General features: G+C 37.9%; 1 protein-coding gene across 3 annotated transcripts in view; it reads left to right on the top strand.

The window, feature by feature from the left end:
• The window catches only part of Lsamp (limbic system associated membrane protein), a 764515-nt gene that overhangs the window by 721341 nt on the left and 18025 nt on the right, over window positions 1-25149 (top strand). For 2 of the 3 annotated variants that reach the window (XM_063225010.1, XM_063225009.1), the window contains 3 exons: window positions 5634-5754; window positions 6222-6370; window positions 12967-13002. In XM_063225010.1, coding sequence (XP_063081080.1) covers window positions 5634-5754; window positions 6222-6370; window positions 12967-13002 — 306 coding nt within the window. The remainder of the gene's footprint in view (window positions 1-5633; window positions 5755-6221; window positions 6371-12966; window positions 13003-25149) is intronic. The other variant, XM_063225011.1, reaches the window with a different exon arrangement.

Raw genomic sequence — 25149 nt, 5'->3', positions numbered from 1 at the left:
TCATTTACTCAGCTGCCAACAGATGTTTGTTGGGAGCGCTGAGAGCCTAGTGCGCTGAGGAAGAGAGAAATAACAGTTGTTCCTGTTGAGCTCACAAGCTGGATCCTGTGGTCTCTCTTTTTTACTTCTGTGGCATAACCCTTCTCTGTGGTAGGCCTACAGTGTTGCACATCACATTTTTACACTCAGAGTCTATTTTCTACATGGTGGGAGGTCTGAAATTTATAGAGAGATAAAGTATTAGCCTAGAAAGCTCTTCAATTAAATAAGCTTAGTAAAATTTATGAGATAGGATCCCTGGCTTCTTATATTTTACTCATAGTCTTGCAGCTAATTTCTTCCAGACACTAGCCCTAGGGACACCCTGTCCTTTCCCTGCAAGTTCTAGGTGCAATATCTCAAATTTCATTCCCGCAGTGCATACAATGTGTACTTATGAGTTTTGTCTCACTCCAGTGCTCAGTATCCCTAGGATAATATCTACTGCATAGCAAATGCTCAAAAAATACATGCTATTAATTTTATTTGCATTCTTTCTACATTAGAATTCTTTCCTATTCCTGAAGAAATTTTTCTCAGAATTTACTCCCAGCTCTCAAACATGCCACCTCGGCTACGACAAGCAAATCTCCCCATTTTCTCTAAAAATGTTCACAAAATCACTCCTTACAACTTCATTTTCCTCTCCTTGTGTCCCTTATCACTTCCCTTTGCTTCATCCTGGTATCCAGAATTAACCAACCCAACCCATACAGATTGGGGGCTAAGGGAGAGCATGGGGCACAGGTATTTTTTTTTTTTTTTTGGCTTATGCTTACGTTTGGTAGCCATTTATATAGAGGAAGCGGAGGTAATCTCAGAATACACAGCTGCGTCTGGAGACACCTGTTGTATTCAGATAATCCATGTGTATCTAACTAGACTCTTCATTGCTTTAAATAACCACATAATGAGGAAAGCTTAGGGAAATAACCGCGCAGTATGAAATGAGACGATGTAAAAAAGCCACCATTTCTAGGTAATTGTAGTTACACCAATCCAGTTCCCATACTGACTATTGTATTATCTTGAAAGATATAAGTAAAAACACATGCTAGAATTTTTTAAATTGCAGTGATACCTTGGTTCAAAAACTTAATTCATTACACAAGTTCAGAAAAGATGGCCACATTCAAGTTCATGCAGGAAAGATTACCACAGTCGTGTTTGGCACCCAATACAGAGTTTGCAAACAGAAACAAAATTATGTCAAATGCTTCTGTTTGCAAACCAAAATTTTCACAAACAAAATCGTTCATAAACTGAGGTATCACTGTATTGTGGTATCTTTGGAAGCAATTTCAGTAAAAATACAGTGTGAAGATTTTCTACCATAATTTTGCCATATGGAAAAGAACCATGATTTTTCTGAGTATCTAAGAATACATTGCTTATCCTAGAGATTTTACATAAATTCACTATGATCATTAAATTGACATTGGCCAATTATATGGAGAAATGTAATGGGCATGGTGTGCCCCAGAGATGAAGAATATTTACTTTATTATAGATTGATTTGACACATTTAAGTAGTTAGTGCTGGTACATACTTAAGTCAGTCTTATTGTTTCCAAATTCTCTGCAGACAGTGCCTTTCTTATTGCACCCTCTGCCTCGCTGCCCTGTTACACCACTGCACACTAACTTTTGTGGATAATTTCCATATAGAAGGAAAAATTCAAAGCTTAGAAAATGTAAGCATTACCCACCACAAAATGTGCATGGTGGACTTGAAATTCTAACTCAGGTCTAATCTTGAATCCTCTCTTCTTCTGTGACACGTGAGGAATAATAATAAAAGGGAATGAATGCCACCACTTTAGATATTGAAAGTGCTCTCATATATATGATTTAATTTTATATTTATATCAAACCTGTGAAATAGGTAGGCAGGTGTCAACATCTGCATTCAGAGGTAAAAGTCTGAAGAGCAACATGGCTTTGGTAGCAATCTAAGTGGCAGAAGTGGAAATTGAGTTAATAAACCACAAAAGAACAGACCTCTGCTATGGTGTCATGTTAGAAATAATAGAAACAGTGGAGTCTTCCATCTATGAACTTACTTTTCTATAAGAAATTTCCTAGGCTTTGAAAGAGAAAACCAATTGATCATTGACTTATATCATCCTTTCCAAGATTGCTGTGCTCAGCAGCCAGACATGATGGAACATACCCATAAGGAGAAAGTCACAATTTCAACCTAATGAGACCCTGTCTCAAAATTTTAAAGGAGTGCTGGGGCTGTATCTCAGTAATAGCATCCCTAGGTTCAATCTTCTACTCCCACAAAACAACGAATGCTCATCCCTAGTTTTTTGGTAGCTTCCTCAGGTTAAGACCTCTGTTAGACTAATGAGTAGCTTGCCATCTACCCATTTAGGTCCCAAATAAACTGAGAAATATGTAAATGAATGTTTTTGGAGATACAGGCCTTTCCTGTCCACTGAGATCAAGTGGTCAGACATAATAGCTTAGTGTGTCTGACTTACCTCCCTGTAATGGCCCTGCTGAAGTAGGAAACCTGTCTACATGACAGTGGGAAGGAAAGAGGCCCCAGAAACTTCCCGCTTGGAAAAACAAAGAAGAATGTTTGTTTCCTGCCAAAACTTGGTTCAAAAGGACCAAATGTGCCAAACAAGCTCAGTTTAACTCCCAAATTTTTCAATCAGAAGAATCACTGTGCTACCCCCACCTCCAAGAGCAGTAGGCGTCAGAGCAGTAGGTGGGACTACATACGACACAAAATAAACATGCATGGAGGAACTCTCCAGAGAACTGTGCACCTGGCAACTGCGTGTCTATTCCCATTCATCATACAGAGGACTCACAGGTATCTACCATCTTAAGAAATCCCAGTTCGAGCGTGCCAGAGGTGGTGGTGCAGGAAATGCAGCATCTTGCCAGGTTGAGGACCACTTCAGTAAAGCAAAAGTCATCATTCAAGATTTGTGAGTTACAAACACATGCTTGTACAAATTCATTAACACTTTCTAAGCATCTTTTCACATATTTGTAAAATTTAACAAACCTGGAGAATCATAAGCAAAATTGTCTTTCCAGAGAACACAGGTGGACCACTGTGCTGCAAAGGGTGACAACATGCATTTCTTACAAACTTAACACAGTGGAAACTAGGATGAGCAACAAATATTGATTGTTTTACCATCGGTTATCTTCATCTTTGCTTTATCTCAAAGGGTGGCAATGCCTAATGTCCAGTCTGAAAACCTGGGTGTTATGCTTTTGATTGTCTTTCTTTACTTCCCACTTCATGTCTAATCCATTGGTGCTCTGGTCACTTCTGAGGCTTTGTGTATCTCTAATCTGTCCCTTCCTTTCAGCCACTTTATCACAAATCTAGTGCAAGATAACTCTGAATTCCTTCATCGGATTCCAAGCATGCCTCCCCACTGCTGAATCCAACATTTTGGTGAGGACATACATATTGGTGAGGAATCCAACATATTAGTGAGGAAACTGAAGCAGTCTGACTGTGTGCAAAGTATTAAACTCACTTATGAGGAAGAGCCATGATGGACAGAGCCTAGAGATGAGCTCAAGTTTATCAAATTTAAATATCAGCTTATAAACTCTCTTCTATGCTCTAGTCCTGCACCAGTGCCTCTCTCTTATCAATGCAACTATCGCCAATTCTTACATTATCCTTTGAGCTGATTTAATCCAGTGACCTACATAATCCATCACAGAATGACTTTTAAAGTGGATTTTAATGATAGTTTTATAACAACTCCTTATTTCAAAGTAAAATGCTCACAGTATTATAGGTACTTGCCTAAGTCTGTCCCCACATAGGGTAAAATATGAGATTTCATATTTCCCATTCCTGACTGCAAGTCCTGACTCCTAATCCATGGAATGGATAAATGAATTATAATTTTCAAAGTTAGTAATTTCAAGTTAAAAAGAGTTAAGGGTATGAAAATGCATGCTTATAATGATATCAACCATTCATTTGTGAAGACTGGCCTGCTTTACCTAGAATTTTATGGCCAGAAGGACTGCTATGTATCATTAAAGAATGGTGCTCTCATTTTACAGGTAATAAAACCAAGGCCCAGCATATAGAGAATGAAGTGGGAGATCCCTGCAGTCAAACAGGAGTTATAGGCTGTGACTCCTACTTCACTGTTCAGGGTTCTTCCACTGTCTCATCTCCCCATCTTCAGCAATAGCAACATAAAAGAGCAGACAGGTCCAAAATGAAACAGTAACAACAAAAGCAACAACAAAACCGCACTCCAGTCTGCTCATTTACTTAGAGACTGACAGAGTTTTTCCAGATGCATTCTCACTGTTGTCTATGATAATGACAGAGATTCCCAAGATGATGGAGAAGGAGTTTCTGGCTATTTGTAAGCCATTTTTATACTCAGATGATCAGTTTTCTATAGACAAAAAACTTTTTTAAAAAATCAATTTCCAAAGGAATAAAATCAGAAATAAAATGGACCAGATGCTGAAGAGCAGTTAAATGACTTTTTAACACCAAACCTCACTTTATGAATTCCCCTACATAATGTTTTCCTCTATAATGTCCAGATGGATGGCTTCGGTGTATTGTGTACACATTTGCATAGCCAAGCTGCCATTTTCTGACAAATAAATTTTGAACAAAAAAGTCCTTTTCTTTTTTTTTTTTTTAACTTTTTATCGGTACCAGGGACCAAACTCAAGACCGCTTGCTTGCAAGGCAGGTGCTTATGCTGCTGAGCTAAATCCCCAGCCTTTTCTTAAAAGTCCTTAACTGCACAAGCTTCCTCAGACCCAAGCCTTCACGTCTCTCATTTTATCTTCCTCCCATGAACCTGTAGGACTGTTCGAAAGAATCATGGCACAAATTATGATATCAGATATGTTTCTGATCTAGTTGCAAGCCCCTGTAGTTTTGTAAACTCAATCACAGGCAGAAAAAAATTAAAGAATACAACTGTCAGTGAGAGTATAAGACTGATAGACAAGGAATTTTTCTGTATGTTAAGATGAATGTCAAACTGAACCCCATTTACAAGAGAAAAATTTACTGGGTCACAGTAACAAAAGCATACAGAGAAGAAATGCAACAATCACCTAATGCAAGCTTTGTGTTTGTTTCTGATTTCCTTCAACAATATCAAACTAATCTCGGGTTAGAAAGCTTTATCCTCCCACTATTTTCATCAAGCTGTTCAAACCCCATTCAGACTGTAGTGATAGTAATGATGATAGTGAATTAAAAAGAAAAATGACCAAATTATCCATATATCATCCCACGTCTTACAGTATCACTGCTTAATTAGTCAAAAGAAAAATATTGCAAATATTATAAGTAAAATATCTAGTAATTTTTTCAGGAGACAAAAAGACATCCTGGTTCCATTTCCATGAAACTTTGTTAAATGTCTCATTTACATTAACTTAGTCCTCTAGTGATCAGCTCTTCCCAACAGATCCTATGATTCTTGTGAATGGGACTTTCAGACAAAACTTTCCCTGACTCCCTCCAATCGACCTGTCCTTCCTAATTCCTTCTTGAATGCAAATGTTGGAGCAACATCTGGTTCTCATATAAGCCCATGTGTCTGTCATTTCTGCAGATCCTCCCACTATCACAGAGTCCAAGAGCAACGAAGCCACCACAGGGCGACAAGCTTCACTCAAATGTGAGGCCTCGGCAGTGCCTGCTCCTGACTTTGAGTGGTACCGGGATGACACCAGGTAGGTGCCAAACCTGTCATGTGCTCCATGAAGGAACCAGAAAGCAGTGGTAAAGGCACGCCCAGTTATGATTATGTAAAAGTAAACTATTCATCTCTTCTTTTTAATACCTGTATCAAGTGCTTTGGGACTTGTAACTCTTGAGCTGAAGTGCAGAAACACTCAATTTAAAATTAAAAAAAAAAACGAAGCACATGATTTGATGCATAGTTTCCACCTGTGTATCATTCTTGCCTATAGGAGAAACTCCAGCCCAGTGGGACCTCCATTCCTAATGAGTCCTGATGTCTGTGGATAGTCATTGGTCCTGGTAATAAGAATTGTGTAACTGAAATGAGGAATTGAGCAGAGACTAATCAAAGCTATGTTTTCCTTTCTTTTTCTTCCTGTACAAAGATAGGGGAGGAATTACTAAATTGAAATTGCCATCATTTTTCCTTGTAACTCTTCTGTTCTTGAATTCTTAGGATAAACAGTGCTAATGGCCTTGAGATTAAGAGCACAGAGGGACAGTCCTCCCTGACGGTGACCAACGTCACTGAAGAGCATTATGGCAACTATACTTGTGTGGCTGCCAACAAGCTGGGGGTCACCAATGCCAGCCTAGTCCTTTTCAGTAAGTATGCCAAGCAGTGCCTAACTCAGCATAATGAAACTGGTTGCACTGTTTCCTGGAAATGTGATGATCACTCAATTACATATTAAAGGTAAATTTGTACAAAAATAAAAATATATTCACTGAAATCAAAGTTCAGAATTCTCAATTCCTGTATACAGGAAAATCTTACAAAGTAACTTCTTTTTGTCTTCTCTTATTTTTTACTTTTTTTCTTAGTTTGGTTTCTTCCTGAGGGGTTAACCGAAACAATATTCAGGGAACAAGCATTTCTTTAGTAATAGCCTTTTTTTTTTTTTTTTTTTTTTTTTGTGGTAGCCTCTTTAAGAAGCAGAGATGATATAAGAGTACGGAAGTGGATGACTGTTAAAAATTTTCAGTAATGAGGGTGATTGAGGAAGAAATATTTAATTTTAATAAATTAGATACTTGGAGAAAGGCAGGCTAGAAAAGGAAAGTGTATATATACAACACAAAAGGAAGGATGGAATGAATGATTAAAACATTACATAAAATTTAAAGAATAAAAATAGAGCTGCATAAAGGTTTCTATGTAACCATATGATAACAGGAAAAATATTATTATTATTATTATTATTATTATTATTGCAAAGTAATGGAACAGTGGGAGAGGAAGCATTTCTGAAAATCTGAGATTCTGAAAATTGACTAAGAACTCAGTGATCCAAAGTTACTGATGTTGAAAAGAGGCCATTTCAGTGTCCTGCCCTTTGGTAGCATGTGACAGTCAAGATTCTGACTTCCCAGCCTCGGTGGTCAGGAAACAATGAGCATCGAAGTAAAAAACCCCACAGAGATGGAGGATGAGTGGGGTCAAGAAAAAATGATAATGTTTGGGGACAGACATGTTTATCAGAATAAGAAAAGCAGACAAAAAGTTAGCACACGCTGAGCCAGAAAGCTCATTAGATAGAGTAGATAGAAAGGCCAAAAATATGCTATTATAGTTCTGGAATAGCAAACTGCTACTATTTTTTTTTCTGCATACTTTCAAGTGGAAAAAAAAAAAACTATGGCCTGGAAAGATGTTTTAATCTTGTGTAATTCAGCTTAGATGCATCTTTGAGGAAAAAAAATATATTCCTTAAGAAAAATCAATTTAAATGAGAAGTCTCTTGAAGTGCAGTACAAAAGCTACATTAAATCTACTTAGGAGCCAAATCCATGTATGAAAAACAACAACCACGCTCCCATAAATGTGGCCTTGAGCTTCTCCCTCAGTCTGTGGTAGTGGTAGTTTGATAAGACACAGCTATCTAAACGCTGCACTGATAGGAAGTGTATGAGAAAGACTGCACGATTATACCTTTGCGTTAAAACATGTTTTCTTCCATCGAGAATAATTATATTAATATTTCAAATAGTAAATAAAATGCTGCCTCTAAACTAAGAGAAAGAAAGAGGAAGGAGGGTTAAAGGTTAGAATTCTTGGGGAGAATTGGGGAGAGCAAAGGTGTAGCTGGGGGCATGCAATTATATTTGGTGTTAAGCTAAGGTTTCCTGTGTGTGTCTGAAAGCCTCATCAGTGATCACACATGAATTATGCTGAGAGGTTTCCATTGGTGTCTAGACCATTGCACTGAAGGACCACCCTGAGTAGTACAAACTTTATTTAGCTATACCAGTGAGCACAGGACTGGGTCACAGATAATGGAGATACTCTAGAGATTGCAGAAAGTAATCTCAAGCACTGTAATACCATTGCCTTACCACAGAAGTCCATTGAAAGGTCTCAAACCAATAAAGTTAAGTAATGTCAAGAATCTTACAAAATTTCTGCCAGTAAACTGAGAATTAGAGAATCAGGCTAATGTGACATAATCATGTTTCCCTTGAGAATTAGGGAAAAGTCACCCTGAATAAAGTATGGAAAAATGCATGGCATAGGTGTTAATGATGTGCTACCTCTCTGTGAGCTCACACTGCCCTTTACACAGCTGCCTACATAAGCATCAGATCTGCACCTTAGCAGCACAGGCAGCGTGCATATCAGAATTTGGCGTGGATGTGATTTCTCACCTTATGGGAAAAGAAAGATATGGTATGTTTACTGAAGAATACTATATGAAAGTTCATTAGGCTTTGAGATGAAAAGAAACTATGAAAATCGCAGAAAATTAGCGAATCAATATTTCAGTTTCTTAGACTCAAAGCTAAGAGTTCTGTTTATTTTGTAACAAGAATGACAAACCCTCCACCCAGCCTCCCATTGCCATTTGGTTGGCCAAGGGCCTTGCTATAAGCTCTATAGTTGCAGCCTTGAAGATGCAAAGTGTGCTTTATGGTAGCACAATTTGCATGAGGCAGAAAGGCGAGGGGGAGAGAAAAGAGGAGGTGGAGTGAGAGAAAACAAGAAAGAAGGGGAGAGAAAAGAGAAGCAGTGGGGTGAATGGGAAGGTGAAGACACTAGGCAGACGTTAGTGGTGGTGCTTCTCCTCAGAACAGTGTCAGAGCAGGCTCTGCAGCCAGCAGACCTAGGAGGCGCTGCGTGGGCAGCAGGGTGTTCTGCTGACCCAGCCAGTCCCCAGCAGATGAGGCAGCTGGTGTGCTGCTGCCAGCCAGAGGCTGCAGCAGGCAAAGACTCAGAGCCAGAGCCCTGAAGATTCGCTGTGATTCGCTGCACTGGCGTGTCAGCACATTCTCAGCCCTGTCCACTGTAGTGACATGCTGACTTTTTGTAGTGTCAATGTGTGATTACCTTGTCCTCAACAACATACATACAGTTCTCCATTCTCTGTTCAAATACTGACTTTCAAAAGGGTCAATATAATTAAATGAGAGCTCCAGAAAGCATTGTATTCATAGTAATTTCTTTCTAAGCTAGTGAAAGCCTATTTTCCTCGCTTGTCTTGTCCTTCACACATCCTAGCCCTCTGTCAAGATTAGTCTGTATAGTACCTCAGTTCAGGAACTTAATTTGCTTTTTTAGAAAAGATAGACACAGTGTTCTTGTGCAGGAAAGATGGCTGTGGTTGTGTTTGTCATCCAATGTAAAGTGTGCAAACAAAAACAAAATTTTGCCAGGTGCTTTTGTTTGCTTACTGAATTGTTTGCAAACAAAAATGTTCATGAACTGAGGTACTGCTAGTTATTTAAATAATGCCTTTTGTATATTTTTCTTTACACCTGGGATGAATGTTAGCTTAGATATTTTTTTTTTTTTTCTGAATGCATGAATCCATCGGCACAAGGCAGAAGGACAAGGAGTCAGCTCCTTAGTCTGTTCAGACATGGGAATGTATATGACATAACCAGAGATTCGGATTCTGGTGCTGCCAAGAGGTTCCAACATCTGCATCTGTAACAACAAAATCATGTTTCACGCTGAGGACCAAGTTGTACTTACAAAACTGATGACAGGTTTCTCTTTTTTCAGTGCTTATGCTGAGTTAATTTTAATGCAACAAATAAGGAGAAATAAGGATGTTGATTTGAACGTTCTCACTTCTTACCTAGTGTGTGCTCACATTGTGCTCTCCTGTAAGCCTGCCCCAAATACCTCACATAAGTTTATTCAGTCCCCATAACAAAATTCCTATGCACTGTTCCCCAAATACAGAGTTTATGTAGTTACTGCAGCTTTAAACTGAGCTTGGAATTTTAATTCGAGTAGTACCTTTCTAGAATCCATTTCTGAGAGCAGTGTGTGACTTATATATGTAAGCAAAAATGGTAGAAGATGTGTTTTGAGAGTTATCTTTTCACTTCACGAGACCTTGGTGCTGGCCTTGCACTGCTGTGTTTCTTCACACAAGAGCATAACTTCTTCTGATACCCATTTCTATTCCCATTAACTCCTGTCAGTCTGGGTTCACTAGATTATTATTACACTATTACTCAACCAGTAGTCCAGCCTAGAGGTCTGGGCTAGGGAGAATATTTCCACATGTTAAAAGATAGTCTCACTGACCATTTCTTGTGCTGTAAGAAATGTGCACATTAGTGAGGTATGTTGAGGGTATTAATTAAAAAAAATAAAAATACAAAAAAACTGTATGCTGTACCAGTGTGTAGGAGGTATTTTTTCATTTTCTTTGTAATTTTAAAAGATCATTGATTTTGAACCAATAATTGACTGAACATTAAATATTATCTAAGTAACATAGCACTACAATGAGTCATTATTACTAGATCCACCTTTTTACTCTAGAAAACATTCTCTGTTATTATTTTAGGGCCTTGGTATTAAACACACACCATTCTCTGGTGCTGGTTAAGACTTGGCATACCTTTTAGCCAGATTCTTATAGAGACCACGTAATAAAGCAATCTGAACTGCTATTTGAACATGAACTTCATGTAGCTTGAACAACTACATGCAAACTCCTTTAAAGTGCTTTCTGTGATTAGGAAAGGAAATCAGTGGGCACTTGGAAAATTTTCAAGCATAGGCATCAAATTGGTTGACATTCAGAAAGAACACTGAACCTCTGTAATAGCCATTGGAAGATAAAGGAAAAGCAATCTAAGTTCACAAATGACCTCCTTACAAACTCCCTACCTCTGATTCCATTCTTTGTCATTTTAATTCAAATATTTCCTTGTGAAATGTAAATGTCCATTTAGTTGTTTTTCATGCTGTCCCACAGAATCAGCTAACAATGCTCTGCCCCACACCACCACCATGCATTTAGCCCATTAAAACATTATATATACATATAATATCTTGCTAAAAGCTATAGCTTATACAGGGCCAACCATGGATTTTTGTTTCCATCCCCTCTCACTGTCTACTTCACTATGTTGACCTCGAGAGTTCAATAGCAAAAGCAGTGCATAACGCCCAGTGTGTCCTGCCTTTGCCTATTTTTGAAATCAAAGAGTTGGAAATTTTCCTTTTCACTTTATATAGAATTTACCTCATTTTATACTCATAAAAACCCATAGATCCTGGCATAAACTATAAAGCAGAGGCAGAATAATGGTGGATAAGTAAGAATAAAAATCTGAATTGGGGAAGAATCTAAGGGGAACTAAGTCAAGAGGACTTGATACGCCTCCGATGATGATATCAGGGGAGAGCTAAGAGGGTAATAAGCAGCTGGGAAGCATTTAAAAAGACAATGAAAGGGGAGTGGGTAAGACAGCCTGGCCGCGCAAACCGTTTTCTGGAAATGAGGGCAGAGTGCACCCATCCAGCTGTGAATAGTGTGATGAGAAAATATTAAGCAGAGTTACTTAAGCAGTCCAATAATAATTGTAATAATAAAAATAAAATACAGTAGAAAGAGTATAATATGGGACAGTAACCTCCAACTGCTTCATAAGTGCTGCAAGCAATTTAGCTATTTATTTTCAAAGTTGAAAACGTAGAACAAAATATCCAGGGAGGGTTTAAACCATTTTTCTACTTGACACTTGTGTAACTAAGATACAATTAGTCCATCTTAATAGACGTTGAAAACTTTCACATTTAAGCTGTAACTAGAGAGCTCACACTGCTAGAGACCTAGGTTTTCTGTGTCTAGATGTATTTGAAGCTTGAAGACCAGGTAAACTGTACTCTTTCTAATCTTACATATAAGGAAGCAGGTAGATGAAGACCAAATATATGCTATGCTTACCTCTTCATGGGTTTGGTTGTTGTGGATTTTTATTTCTTATTAGCCAAAAAAAAATCTTCTAGGAGGAAGATAGAAATATGTGTGCTAATTATGTTACATTATTGTGTTCAGGAATAGAAAATAGTGCATTCTTCCCCTAGCACACCATTGCACCATATGGAAAGAGCCTTGGAGGAAGATTTTGAGTGAAAACTAGATTTTAAGAGTGTGTGAGTGTGTGTAACTTGAAGTATCATTTAGCGGCTCACTTACTTTATTTATAGAGTTAGTAGCTCAGATACCAGAATGTGAGAAACTTATAATGTTCAAAAGAAAAGTATTTCTTACTACTCAGTGGATGATTCATTAAATAAGCTAGATTAGTTGACCAAATTTCAGGTGAACCTGTATTATAACAGGAGCATAGGATTAAAAAATGGACCACAAATAAAATTATAACACTTCAAGAAACGTTTAACCTGGAAATTACTTTTGCATTAGTATCACCTATATGAAGTAAAAACCTGAGAAAAAAGTTAAAATAGTATTTCCAGAAATAAATTTTTTAGATGCTTGACTAATGCTGGTATTGGCTGTGGGGCGGAGGGAGACAAAAGAAATCTGTAGCTACGATAGTTCCATTTGTCTTGAGCTTAGCTGGGAAGAACCAGATCAAGATATTTCACTTGGATTGATTTGATCATGTCTATAAGCATCCTGTGTTGTAGCGCTCTAAAAATCTGCTATCTTGGTAGTGACTGTTTCCGGTAGAGAGCAGCATCCTGTAAGGCTCCGCAATCTGATGTTCTTTTCCTTAACTAGCTAAATCCATAATTTAAAAAAGGAATTTTATTTTTATTAATACCTCTCTTTCACTTCTGAATGGTAACAAGAATAACAGATAAATATTGTATAGGAAATATGATCCTTTAGGCATGGAAATTTTTTCTGCTTTGTAATTGTTTGCATAACCAAATTTGAGAAAGATATATATTCAAACTTTCCATGATGTTTGCTATTTTTCCCCTTCAGAGCGTGTTTTACCCACAATCCCCCACCCCATTCAAGGTCAGTATGATGTTTATCACTGTAGTTTGATTGATGGGTCATTCTCCAACATCTGTAATGTGCAAAGCACATAGAGGAAAACACACTCACGTCATTCACTTACAAAATAGTATTTTCCTTAGACAATTCAAAGGAACATGCACCCACAACCCTCACCACTTGATGAGCATGACTGGGGGGTCACTTGCCCTAACTTCTAGACAGTCAGTAGCTGGAAAGTAATGCTAACTCAGAAGGAAATTTTTTTCCTCAATATTTATTATAGGTGACAGTGAATTTATATATTTGGAACACAACCGTTAGGCTTCCTCGTCCACAAAAATACAAACCCTCCCACTAAACACCTTCACAGTCAGAGATATATACTGTATGAAGTTGAAGTCACTGATTATATTTGTAAAAATGAATTTATATCCTGCAAAGCATTAAACTTAACCAAATTTCAAGGATATTATGTTTCCATAATCTAACCAACTCCTGAGTTTTCTCTTTTAAACATAGCTACTTTAGAAAACACAAATAAAAAGACCCAAAATAGTCACCGTGCTTCCCTTTTTATAAAATTTCTACAGACCTGAACTAAATTTTGCCTTCTATATCACATTTAAATGCAAGTTGCAGCCACGACTTTCTTAGCTTAAGGCTATTTAAAGGCAAATTGGCAAATAAAATTAAAATAATGCAGAAAAAAATCTGAAATGAAACCAACCTACCATTGAAATTAAATTTCAGAAAAGTGATTTGCAAATAGCACTCAAGGACTTGAGAAAAAAATGGAAACTAGGCCATGCGGGGCCTACTGTGGAAAAAAATAAATCCAATTAAACAAGATTATCATACACACTATAAAGAAAATGTGCTCAGAATGAAAGGTAGAAAGCTCCTAATTTTTAAGTTTGAAGATGGATCATGTTTCATTAACACTTGTCCAAACTAAAAATTATAATCAAATTAGGTATAGTTATTCAAAGCCTCAATAATGCAATGTTTTGCATATTTATGCATCCATATATCCACAAATTTATTTTAATTACATTTGAAGTGAGTAAGGTTTGCAAGGTTTTCAGAATCAACAAGACAGATTAATTATTAAATTTTAAGGAAAGTCCAAACTATTATTTGTATAAAGGCTTAGAACTGTTGATTTTTTAAAAATTGCTAAAAACATTAAGGAACCTGCTTTTTATCCCAACCACTAAAAATAAAGCTGTTAAAAATGTGCTTATTTTTGATTTGACACAAGACGAGTGTTCATGGAAAATAGCTCTTCTTGAATTCCTGACATGCAACAATTATTTTAAGACACTTATCTTCTAGTGTTGCAGGAGAGATTGACATCATTTTATCATGTTGCCATCTTGCAGACATCTTGATACAGAAAACACACATGTACATTTGTCCCTGTGGATAAAATTTTCAAAGATGTCATGCCCCATTCAAGATGAGCTTTGTACAGTGCCACAGTGACTCTAGGTAGCCTTTTGAAAGGGGTTCTGTAGCCACAAACTCCAATATCTTAATATATACAATATCATAATATATACATTATGATATATGCAACACTGAACACAGTGAAACCAAATACTGTTCAAAGAACAGCTGTCAGACATTGAAAAACAGTCTGGTCTAGGAATGGAGCACAGGTTGCATTTTGTTGAATTTTATATTTTCCACAAACTGGATAGTTGATTGGAGAATGACCTAGTTAGATTTTATGTTGTGGGTAGACTGTAGTTCGTTTTCTTAGATCTGATAGTTTCTAGAGACTGTAGTTTATGTTACTACTAATATTTTGGGCTTCTGTTAGTGAAAATTGAAAAGCTGTTCATTGAGACTTGGGATTGCTGATGTGAGAGACTGCTACAGAAAAACAGCCACATCTGAGCGTGTGCTCAATGAGCGGGGACTTGCCTAGTATGCATGAGACCCTGGGGTCAATCCCCAGTGTGGGGAAAAGGGGCAGTCCTCTCTTACATTCCTTGCTCATTACTTCCTAGGGATCTAATCACTTTTCTAGAGGAGAAAATTTTCTAATCCAGAGGGCAACCCATATGAAATGCAGTTTCCTGTGGAAAGAACAGTGAACAGTACAATGCTTATGCCTTTTGCATGCCAGTTTATTACCTGAATATCTATGAAAAGAATGCCTCGCTGTGGTCACGACTATAGTGCGAGACTCTTCCATTTAATTAAGTATCGTACATTGTCATCATCTATGTTGGCTTCTAAACTTCATGTTCAAAACATTAACATATTCCTAATCAGTTAGTTGATACAAATGGCCTGAAAAATTTTGAAATGACCAATTTCCTTGAAGTATTTCAAAAATAAAAAGACACAAAGAACCTTTTCTGCCCACTTACAATACAAAACGGAAATTTACCCCCTGATTTCCAGCCTAATGGAAAATATGTTTTATGCCTGATGCTTCACTGTTAACATACTCAGACCAACGGTGGACAGTCCCCACTCTTAGCAGATCATCAAGCTGACTGGGGCTGCCCTGGAGAGTCACAGCAGGAACTGAATCCCAAACCCTTTCAAGCTGTGATTAAACAAAAACAAGGCTCAATAAATCAAATGCATTTCCCTTGGGCCTCTGTCATCATATTGCTTGATTTTCTGCAGCAATAATAATAATACCAGAATTATACCAAGAGATAACATGTGCTGGCTGTGGCCAATTAGAAATTTTCAAATGTCCTTTTCCGCTGTCCCCCAAAGAAAACAAGGCAAAACAATGGGTGTGCTTCCTTGATTCTCAATTTAAAGATACATTTCTTTAAAAAGTAAAATAAGTGGTGTTCCATCCTCGATCTGTTTCTGATAGGTGTTTTTCCCCATTAATTTTAATTTAGGTTTATTTATTCTGAAATGAGTCTTGAGTTGCATATATTTACATAAATTCCTCTGACTATATTGCTGTAGAAAATCCACTGAATTGTAAAATGAGGAAAGACTCTGCTCTTCATGTCTGAGAGAACTTTTCTCTCTTTGTTTGGCTCCTTATTTCCTAGGGCTCTGGATACTGGGCAATGATTCTCCCCATCAGTTTGTACCTCATCCTTCTTCATGAATGCGCCTAGAGGACTCACATGGAGAAGGACCATAGGTTCAGTCTGAGGTGCTGAAGCCAACCTTAGGGAGTTAAAATCAGTGAAAGAAAGGAAAAGGACAAGGACAAATCACCATTGTCTTGTTTATCCAGCTCTCAAGCAAAATTCCCCTGAGCTTGTAGCTGAGTTCCATCAGCCCATCATTCTCTGATCACTGACTCTTAAAAAAAAAGCAAAGAAAGACAGAAAATACGAAAGTAAAAACGTTCTGGAAAGTATCTCACTTGTTTGCCTCCCAATCTGATTATTTATCCCAAGTGAACAGCCTTTCCAATCACTAACCCTGTGTGGCGAGTGGGTCTGGGGAATGTGGAGATTATCTTCTAGGTTCAGGCAATGACGGGTTTGTTCACAGCTGCTTGCCATTCAGTCCCTGTTTTTCCATTGATAAAACACATTGCACATGGCTGGGTTTGCATGATTAATACAGCTGTCTAAAGCTCACTTTCTAAAAACAAAACCTTCAAAAATTAAAGTTGTTTTTTTTCTAAAGTCCAACTCACAAACAAGTCAGGCTTTTATAAATCTGAAGCCAGTCTGTTTCCTCCCAGAGGAAGACTGTGTTCTTGTAGGCGGGCTTGGCATTAAAACAATCAGAGGAGGAGAGATCCCCACCCCAAGGATGGCTCTGAAGTCAGACTCCAAAGTGATGGAAAGAAGAATGGGGAGAAATCCCCAGGCATAACCCAGGCTGTCACTGGACAGTCCCTACAGTTTCACTTTTTATTTTATAGGACACTATCCTGGGAGTCAGTTAAGAAATGTCTCTCAGCTCCTTACTATAATGGTAGTTCAACTTGTGCAACAATGGTAACAATAATTAATAATAATAACAATAGATAATGGGCTACTGGACTCTTTGTAAATATTAATTCAATTAATTCCTATAAACCTAAGAAAATAACATGGATTTTTCCTCAAAATTTTTAATGAGCAAAGCGTGCCCAAATTTCAATCTCCCCCTTACTATATACATCCAAGCACATATATAAATCTATAGTACATTATAAAAAACATTATGTATGCATTCATAATATTCAAAAGATACGGATTTGTCTAATGAATTTTAAAGTCACCAAGTTTATTTTACATATTATCATACTTATAGTGCATAATAGTTACCTTAATAACTGCACAATTTTACAGAGTACATTTTTAGATATGCCCAAATACAGAGACGTGTATGCCTATACTCACATAAAGATTTATATGAAAACATTAATCTTTTTAAAAACATGAGTAGAGCTATTTGGCATTGGCACATCTAATTTCACACACTTATTCAAACTGATTTACATACATACCACTATTAATCATAGATAATTACTAGCATTGTTCTCTGTAATTCAGTTTTTCCAACTGTGAAATGGGAAAGAAATTACATTTTTCATGCCTACAAGCTCAAAGTGGTATTTTAACTAATGTACAAAAGAGAATTTCAAATTCCTAGAAAGAAAGTATATTGGATTTAAAATAATCATGTTCAGAGACTCATTTCCTATAATTTTTAAAAGTACTATATTTAGAGGTATACCTATGTCATATTATATGAACATTAGCTAGAAGTGATTTCAGTTAAGTCCTCGTTATAGTTTGATGTATTCTGGATTATAGGGATGTCTGAAATGTCACACTGATAAGTTTTAAAGTGGAAGCATCATGAAACAAAATAAAAAAGATTTTTTAAACAGGAATGGTGCCACATACCCATCATTCCTACACTTGGAGGCTAAGGCAGGACGACTGCGTTACTTTGACTCCAACAAAGGCTACGTACTGAGTTAAAGGCCAGCCTGAGCCATGTAGTGAGACCCAAAGGTTTTTTTGGTTTTTCATTATTTTTAGTCAGCGTTATAATACTTCACATAATGGAGCTGCACAGTTGCATGGCTCCTTACAGAATGGCAGTTCCCATTTCAGTGAATGCTCATTGTGTATATTACCACATGTCATACTGATCCAAAGTGATCAGCCTAGCAAACCTGCCCTCTATACTGGTCTAAAGCGTTAGGTATAATCCATTTAGCTGTTTTCAATACCCCTGTCCTTTCCTATTGGAAAGGTGGAAGAAGCAAGCGTCTTGTTTCCACTGATAAAACTCATGCAGCCCCGTACAGTGAAGTTACAGTGCTACCACTGGCCTCGATGAACACACATCAGATAATGAAGAGTTCTCCTGAATACTTGACCCCTTGGCTCTTTTATTGGGAAGAACACACTTACTCTAGATTTTCATTAATAATGGGAGAAAAGTGTTGTAGTTGTAGGAGAATTTCATGCAGAATCAGTGATTGATTTATCGTCAGTTCAATGATTAGGCTCCACTGTAGTCTGTTTTTTTTTTTTTTTTCCATCTCTGCTGCTTAACTCTTCCCACCTTTCTATTCTTCTTTCTTCTCTGTTTCTTAAACTATTCTTGTTCACATTTACTAAGAAGACTGTTTGAAGTTTATTCAAACTGTGTTTTAAATGTCCAACAGAGGCTTAGAAGTGTTATTTCTCTCTGAATTTTCATTTAGCTTCAAGCTAAATGGCTAAAACTCCTACAGCATCACTTTACAGGTAGGATAATTTTTAGTACCAGGACTCTTTCCTGACGCCTTTTCCACTGCATCTGCCTACCTCACACAGCCCTGCATGGTGACTGCCCTGTGCTGCTACCTCACTATGCTATTTAGATTACTAGAACCACCAGAGATTTGAAAATGAATTTTCGAAAATCCAAGCTTCTACTAAATTTTAATGTGATGGAAATATTGCTCTTCTATGAGCTTTTTGGAAAAAAAAAAGTCTTTCAAAGTAACAATTACATTTGGGGATTAAGTTTAAGTAATTGGCAGTCTTGTCTTTTAATTAAAAAGAATAAAGCTGCCTAAGAAGAGCTCAGTGCGATCTGCAGTGAGAAATGTTGGCACACTGCCCCAGAGGGGGAAACCTGGGATCCGAAATGGACAGAAAAGGCCGATGGAGACGCTGGCATCTTCAGAGTGCACCTTCTCAGGGCTCCCTGGGCTTGTGTCATGTGACACCTGCAGTGAGAGGAAGTGTGAGGCACAGCCCGGAAGTGAATCCTTTCTTTGGGAACTTAGCTCTGAGTTCAGGGTCGTGGTATGGAGGTAGACTCCTTAGAAGAAATTGTACTACTTAAGAGTTTAAAAAAATATATTTATATTAAAACATCAGTATGGACCCAGCCCCTGTTAAACATGAACTCATATCCCCCAAAACATAAATCTTAATTTTAGTTTGGGCTTTAGCTCCCTCTTTCTCTGCCATTTTAATCTGTAGTCCTGATATACTTCTTGATGTCCTTTTTCTCTACATTTCCTTCTTTATTCATCTTGTATCCTTGTTATTTCTTAACATCCTTTGAACAAAAACAAAGAAGTTTTGATAGTGTTTGCACTGGCTTCTACACACTGACTATTCTCAAGTACCAAGAAGCATCTCTACGGAGTAAATGTTGGCTTCTAAAGAGGCAAGACACAAATTAACCTTAGTGACAACTTCCCTTACACAGTGGCTCTCTGCTCAGGATGGCCTTTTATCACCACAAGCTCCTTGTCAGTATTAAATAAACAAGCACCTCAATGGGGGAAAAATTCATGTGAACAGTCCCACCTTACATCTCCCCTTGCACACTGCTGTGAGGAAGCCACCTGCCATGCAGGAACACAGCATGACATGATGAGATGGGAATTCCAATTTAAGGCATCCGGGTCCTAGGGAGCAGATGTATGACACAATAGTTAGAAGACTCACTAGGACTCCACTGAGAATTGTCAGCTTGTACCCACCACAAATCAGTGGGGGCAGAGACCTTACAAGTCATTTATCATGCTTCTTAATTGGGTGCCATAGTACGCACTTCTTTGCTTATGACTGCACTGACTTTCAAGGAAAGTGGTCCCCCCATCTCTGTAGGACGTATGTACACTTCATGGCTAGGCATCACCACTAACATATGATCTTCACTACTCACCGTAGCATCAGTCCATCCTACTTTTTCTCTGCCCCACGCTTGCAAACAAAGACTGATTTAATCTCCCATCTTGTATACCTTAACATTCATAACTATAAAAATATCCAGTGTAATATTTTAACTGTCAAAAAATATATACTCGGGGGCTGGGGACTTAGCTCAGCAGCATAAGCACCTGCCTTGCAAGCAGGCAGTTGTGAGTTCAATTCCTGGTACCAGTAAAAAAAGAAAAAGACAAAAAAAATTTTTTTTAAAAATATATACTCTTTGGGACAAGAGAAATAGTCTGTTGTTAGGGGTGTGAAAGCAGCAAAAGCAGTGGAAGACAGCTATTTGCCTCGCCTCTTTTTCTGCAAGCTCCGTGCTCATTTGCTCAAACAGCGCTAAGCATCCCCAGCCATGTTCCATGTTAGAGAGTTGCTTGGGCGTTCTATGGTGCTTTCTCAAGTAGATGTACAGATTTTGCTTACCGTGCTATAACAAAGTGGAAACAAGCAAGAGTTGTTTGAAGAACAGAAGCTAAGCAGTAACTTGCAGTCCGAGTGACAGGAATTTATATTTTTCTGTCTGGAGTTCTGGAACGCAGGTAAGTTTATCAGGGAAGACAAGGATTGTATTCAGCATCGGTTGGTCTATCCTTGGGGCTGCTACCCTCCCGTTTTGAACCTTTGACATTGTGACTTCGCAGGTGTACTCTCCACTTGCTTTTTGCCTGTGCTTCGTAGTTTTCTTTTAGAATTCCTGTCTTCTTTTCTTTGTGTCATCGAATCATTAGGAACACAAGAAAAATCTTACATTCTTCACGAAATTTCAGAGTAGATTTTGACACCAGTAAAGTTTATTTGGCAATGAACAATATTATGGGGACACCTGTCAGTCTGTTGGTGAGATGATTTTCTATAATTTACCCTGATCTGCGTGTAGGGGTGATGACAGAGACAAGAGAGATAGAGCTTTTATGCTAGTAGAGTACAGGCCAAATGGAAAAGTACATGTTGAAGGAGATTAAACAGCCACAATAAACTTTGTTAAAGCCCTTGTAGGGTACTCACAGGGAGCTCAGAAGAAAACAGAGCAGGGACGCTTTAGCTAGGCGATGCTGGTCAGTGATAAATTCCAGAGAACATTACAGTTTCCAAGGAAGAAAGGAAAAGAAAGAGGGAAGCAGAGAATTCGAATACATGCAAAGTCTAGAATCCAAAAAGAGCTATAGTGATAGAGATCTGATATAGAATCTAATTAACTTAAAATCTAGGGAAATTTTATCTGATTTCATACTTCTTTTGCATCTGGTCTGTTGGACAAAAGAAAAAGAGAGAAAAAGGAAGGAAAAAAGAAGGAAATGAGGGAGATGAAAGACGGAAAGAGATGGAGGGGGAGGCAGGGAACAGAAGAACAAAAGACCTAAGTGCTTCCGTCCTGAGGAGCCTATCTACCGTTAGAGCAAGCTCAAGGGTTGTTGGCTTTACTGAGCGGCCATGCATCAGCTTTGTGTGCCATGTGGCACTGTTGAGGCCTGGTATTTCAGAGCATACTGAGAGTGTGTTATCTAGTAGACAACTTGGAAAAACCCAAAGTCTTTCAACAGGTAGGTTTCAGGATAGGTTTTTTTAGTTGCAGGATCAGTCGCATTGTAAGGAGCTGCCTGTATTTTCAGGGAAGTGCTGATAATCAGCACCAGCAACTCAGCGAGAGTTGTAGGTAAACCAGACTTGTTCTGGAGGCATCCTGCAACTCCTAGGAATAAAGCGGCTGAGAAGTTGCCCCAGGCAGAACTACCTTTACCAACATAGGGCCCAGGATAACTCAGAGCTGTGCCAACATTCTCTAATCCCTTATCTTCTTATTTCTAGGAGCTTTAAAACCCTAGGAAACCTCACAATTTCTCTTATTATCTCTGCATTCAAACTCCGCAGGCCAGTTACCTCACTTCATGGTATTTGAATGTTTTTGATTTTCTAACACACAAAATGAAAACCAACATTACATGGATTAAAGGCAGTCTTGAGTCCCTTAGGATTTTGAATCTAAAATGTGTTTTTAAATGGATCAGAAATTCACAGTTTAGAGCTCAGAAATAGAATGGGTGGAGTAACCCTCCCCCTCAAACACCCCACAAAACTCTAGAAACCTTTCCAAACCTGTATTTTTAATGCTTGTTAGCTGAAGAAGAAGTAGTTAAAAAGGCTTTAAAATATGCATAGAAAGTCGTAAAAATACAGAAAATATAATCTGCTTTCTGTTTTAATGACTAAGCAGAATTGAGTGAGTTCAAGGTTAGGAATTCGTTCTTCATTAAAGGAGTTCATTGGTTTCTTAAGTGGATTGTACTCACAGGTATAATGGGTATATTCCAGGCACAAGGGAAGAAATACTTGGGGATTTTTAGGGGAGAAACCATGGGTCTGGTGCTGAGTATTTTACTGACAACCACTTCAAATGAATTTACTTCAAGAGTTTTTCTAATCTTATATGTACTTTTACACAGCATAACTCGGAGAAATCTCTTTATTAAACTTAACCCCTTGGGCATTCTCGAACATTTTAATACATTGATTATTAAAAACTAAACCTCTCAGGCTGAATAAGAAACTTACAGGCTTTGGGAAAGCTGGCTTGGTGTAAGAGACTTAATGAAGTCCTCTCTATAGACTGAGAGAACTCAGTGAAACTGCATCCACAGTGCCAATGAATAGAATCTGTAGTGCAGACAGTCAAATCACGCACTTGTGGACACTCTGCCAGGCGTTCAACCAGTCCATCAAGCTTGTGACCAGAAGGACCTCATAAACCTACATAATACCTTGTACTGCACTGTCATTTCATGCTAAGGTCATATTCCTTACTGACATCAGATCTCGCCCATCTTAGCTTCTCTCTTCCTTTGCTATATGATATCAGCCAAGTAAAATACGACAGGGAGCAAAATCAGTTTCTTCAGAATGTGTCAACCCCGTGCCAAACAAATTTATTTCTATCTGGAAATAAATGCATGCATTCTCATTATGTGAGAATTTGAAAATACATAAGAAAGAAAATAAAGATCATATATAAGCTCTGTCCTCAGAGATGACATCACTAATACAGTGCAGATGACTGTTTTGCCTGGACGTGTGAGCTGTCAGTGCAATGTGCAAATTCCCACCCTGTCCACAGTGCTTGGGTGGCTTGCTCAGAACTGCAGTACAAGCCAGGCCTCCTGCCCAGCCAGGGGTCCCTCTTCAGCTTACCTTGGGGGTTTCCCTTGTGTCAGCTCTGAGATTTCCAGTAAGAATCCTGCAGATAAAAGAGTACTTTATTCTCTCTCTAAATTGGAATATTCATATCTTCTCTTCTGTAGAATTTTTTAACAGAATACATTTTTATTTTTAAAATACTATTTTAACTATTCACTATAGAACACTTGCTTTATAGTAGTTTGGTTATGCAACTGGTTAGAAAGAGTAAAGTTCACATATTTTATTCACATCTGGTAACAAGAAATTATGCTGATCAATTTTAGCTTGAATTCATTCATTCACACATTCAACAGGGAGTTTTATGTCCAGGGCTGCAATATGCCAGGAAGACAACAACTAGCCAGATCATTATTTATTTCTACTCAACATCAACCAGCCAAGTCCATTTGTGCCCCTAGTCAACCGTGAGAGAAAAGCCTCTATTGATGTTTGTGAGTAAAATGTGGCATTCTTTTTTGGCTCACATTTAGCTAAGAGAAACCAGTTTCCTTTTCCAAATATTGATGATTTGCTACTATTTCTCAGTTTCCTTAGCCAATATGTCATGTTCTCTTAGTTACTCTTATGAATGAAGCTAAGAGAAATAATCTTAAGGTTGACATTCAGACCTATTTCACTGTTTTGACATTTTTACCCCTTAACTAGAGCCAGAAAGATTACTGTGATTACCAGAGATTATTATTCTAGAAATATTAAGCATTAGGATCTTTACAAAATGAGTATTATACACGGGGAGAATTCAAAATCTCTAACAATACAAATAGGAATTACAGGGCATATATTTTTCTACGGAAAAAGAAAAAAATAACCATACTTGTAAGTAGAAGCTGCTAATCCGTAAAGCCTCTGAGTAGGGAGGAGAAACCCACGAGAAAGAAATTAATAACTTTTGAAGTATGGCTTTGAAAATTGAATTAATAAAAATGTCTCTCTTTTAAGCCTCTGTAATAATGAAGGTTTTAGTTTTCAAACTTGCCCCCGACTCCGAAAAAAAAAAAATCTGAGGCCAAAATAAAATCATGAATTCCATGGAAAAATCTTACAAATGTTTTCAGATCCTAAACATCAACTAAGGAGGAAATGCAGTTGGTCAAAGTTCCCTTCATTGCTTTTATTGTCTTATGACTTTAATACTTTCCTCTTTTCATTGTCCAGATAACTGAAGGATGGCATGTCTATTGATTTTGAGCTCTCTGTGCCCTGAAAATAACAATTTTACTGACTCTGGCCTGGGGGAAAATGCCACTAAATACGTTAAATCCCTTAATACAGCATTTTCAAACCTGCAGTATGCCAGGAGATTGACTTTAAAGTGCTGTATCACACACAGAGAGAAAAGATGTCCTTATCCAAATAGCTGTGGCAAGTGAGAAACTAAAAATTGAGGTTCGAGTAAACATTCTGGAATTAGAACAATTGTGCAAACAAAATAAACTCCCAGACCCTGCATCTGCACTGAGTGGGAATGAACTCTTAGCAGGAGGTCAGAGGCATCCCCTTTTGATTCAGTCCGGAGTTAAACCACGGAAAATCTGTCTCCCTCTGTGTTTGTGCACCCTCACCTTTAAGCCCAGACAAAACTCAAAAGAATTAAAATGCCAAATTTTTCCATAAGCAACGGTATAAATTTCAGTTCTCATTAGGCAGGAGGATATTTTTAAGTAAAGTGCAGCCCTCCAGAAAAGTTTCTACCTGCCACAATTTGGGAGGCGCTCCTAGGACCTTGTAGGCCCATGTGCCTCTTTAAATGATTGAATTTTCAAAAATAGACTTGTCTTGGGGTTAAAGTTCTGTGGTTCTGGGAAGAAAA

This window comes from Cavia porcellus, unplaced genomic scaffold, assembly GCF_034190915.1.
Source record: "Cavia porcellus strain 051 isolate PalLab524CR breed Dunkin Hartley unplaced genomic scaffold, mCavPor4.1 scaffold_15, whole genome shotgun sequence".
Classification (NCBI taxonomy): Eukaryota; Metazoa; Chordata; class Mammalia; order Rodentia; family Caviidae; genus Cavia; species Cavia porcellus.
The sequence above is the reverse complement of the archived record's forward strand: the minus strand, read 5'-3'. Positions and strand labels throughout refer to the sequence as shown.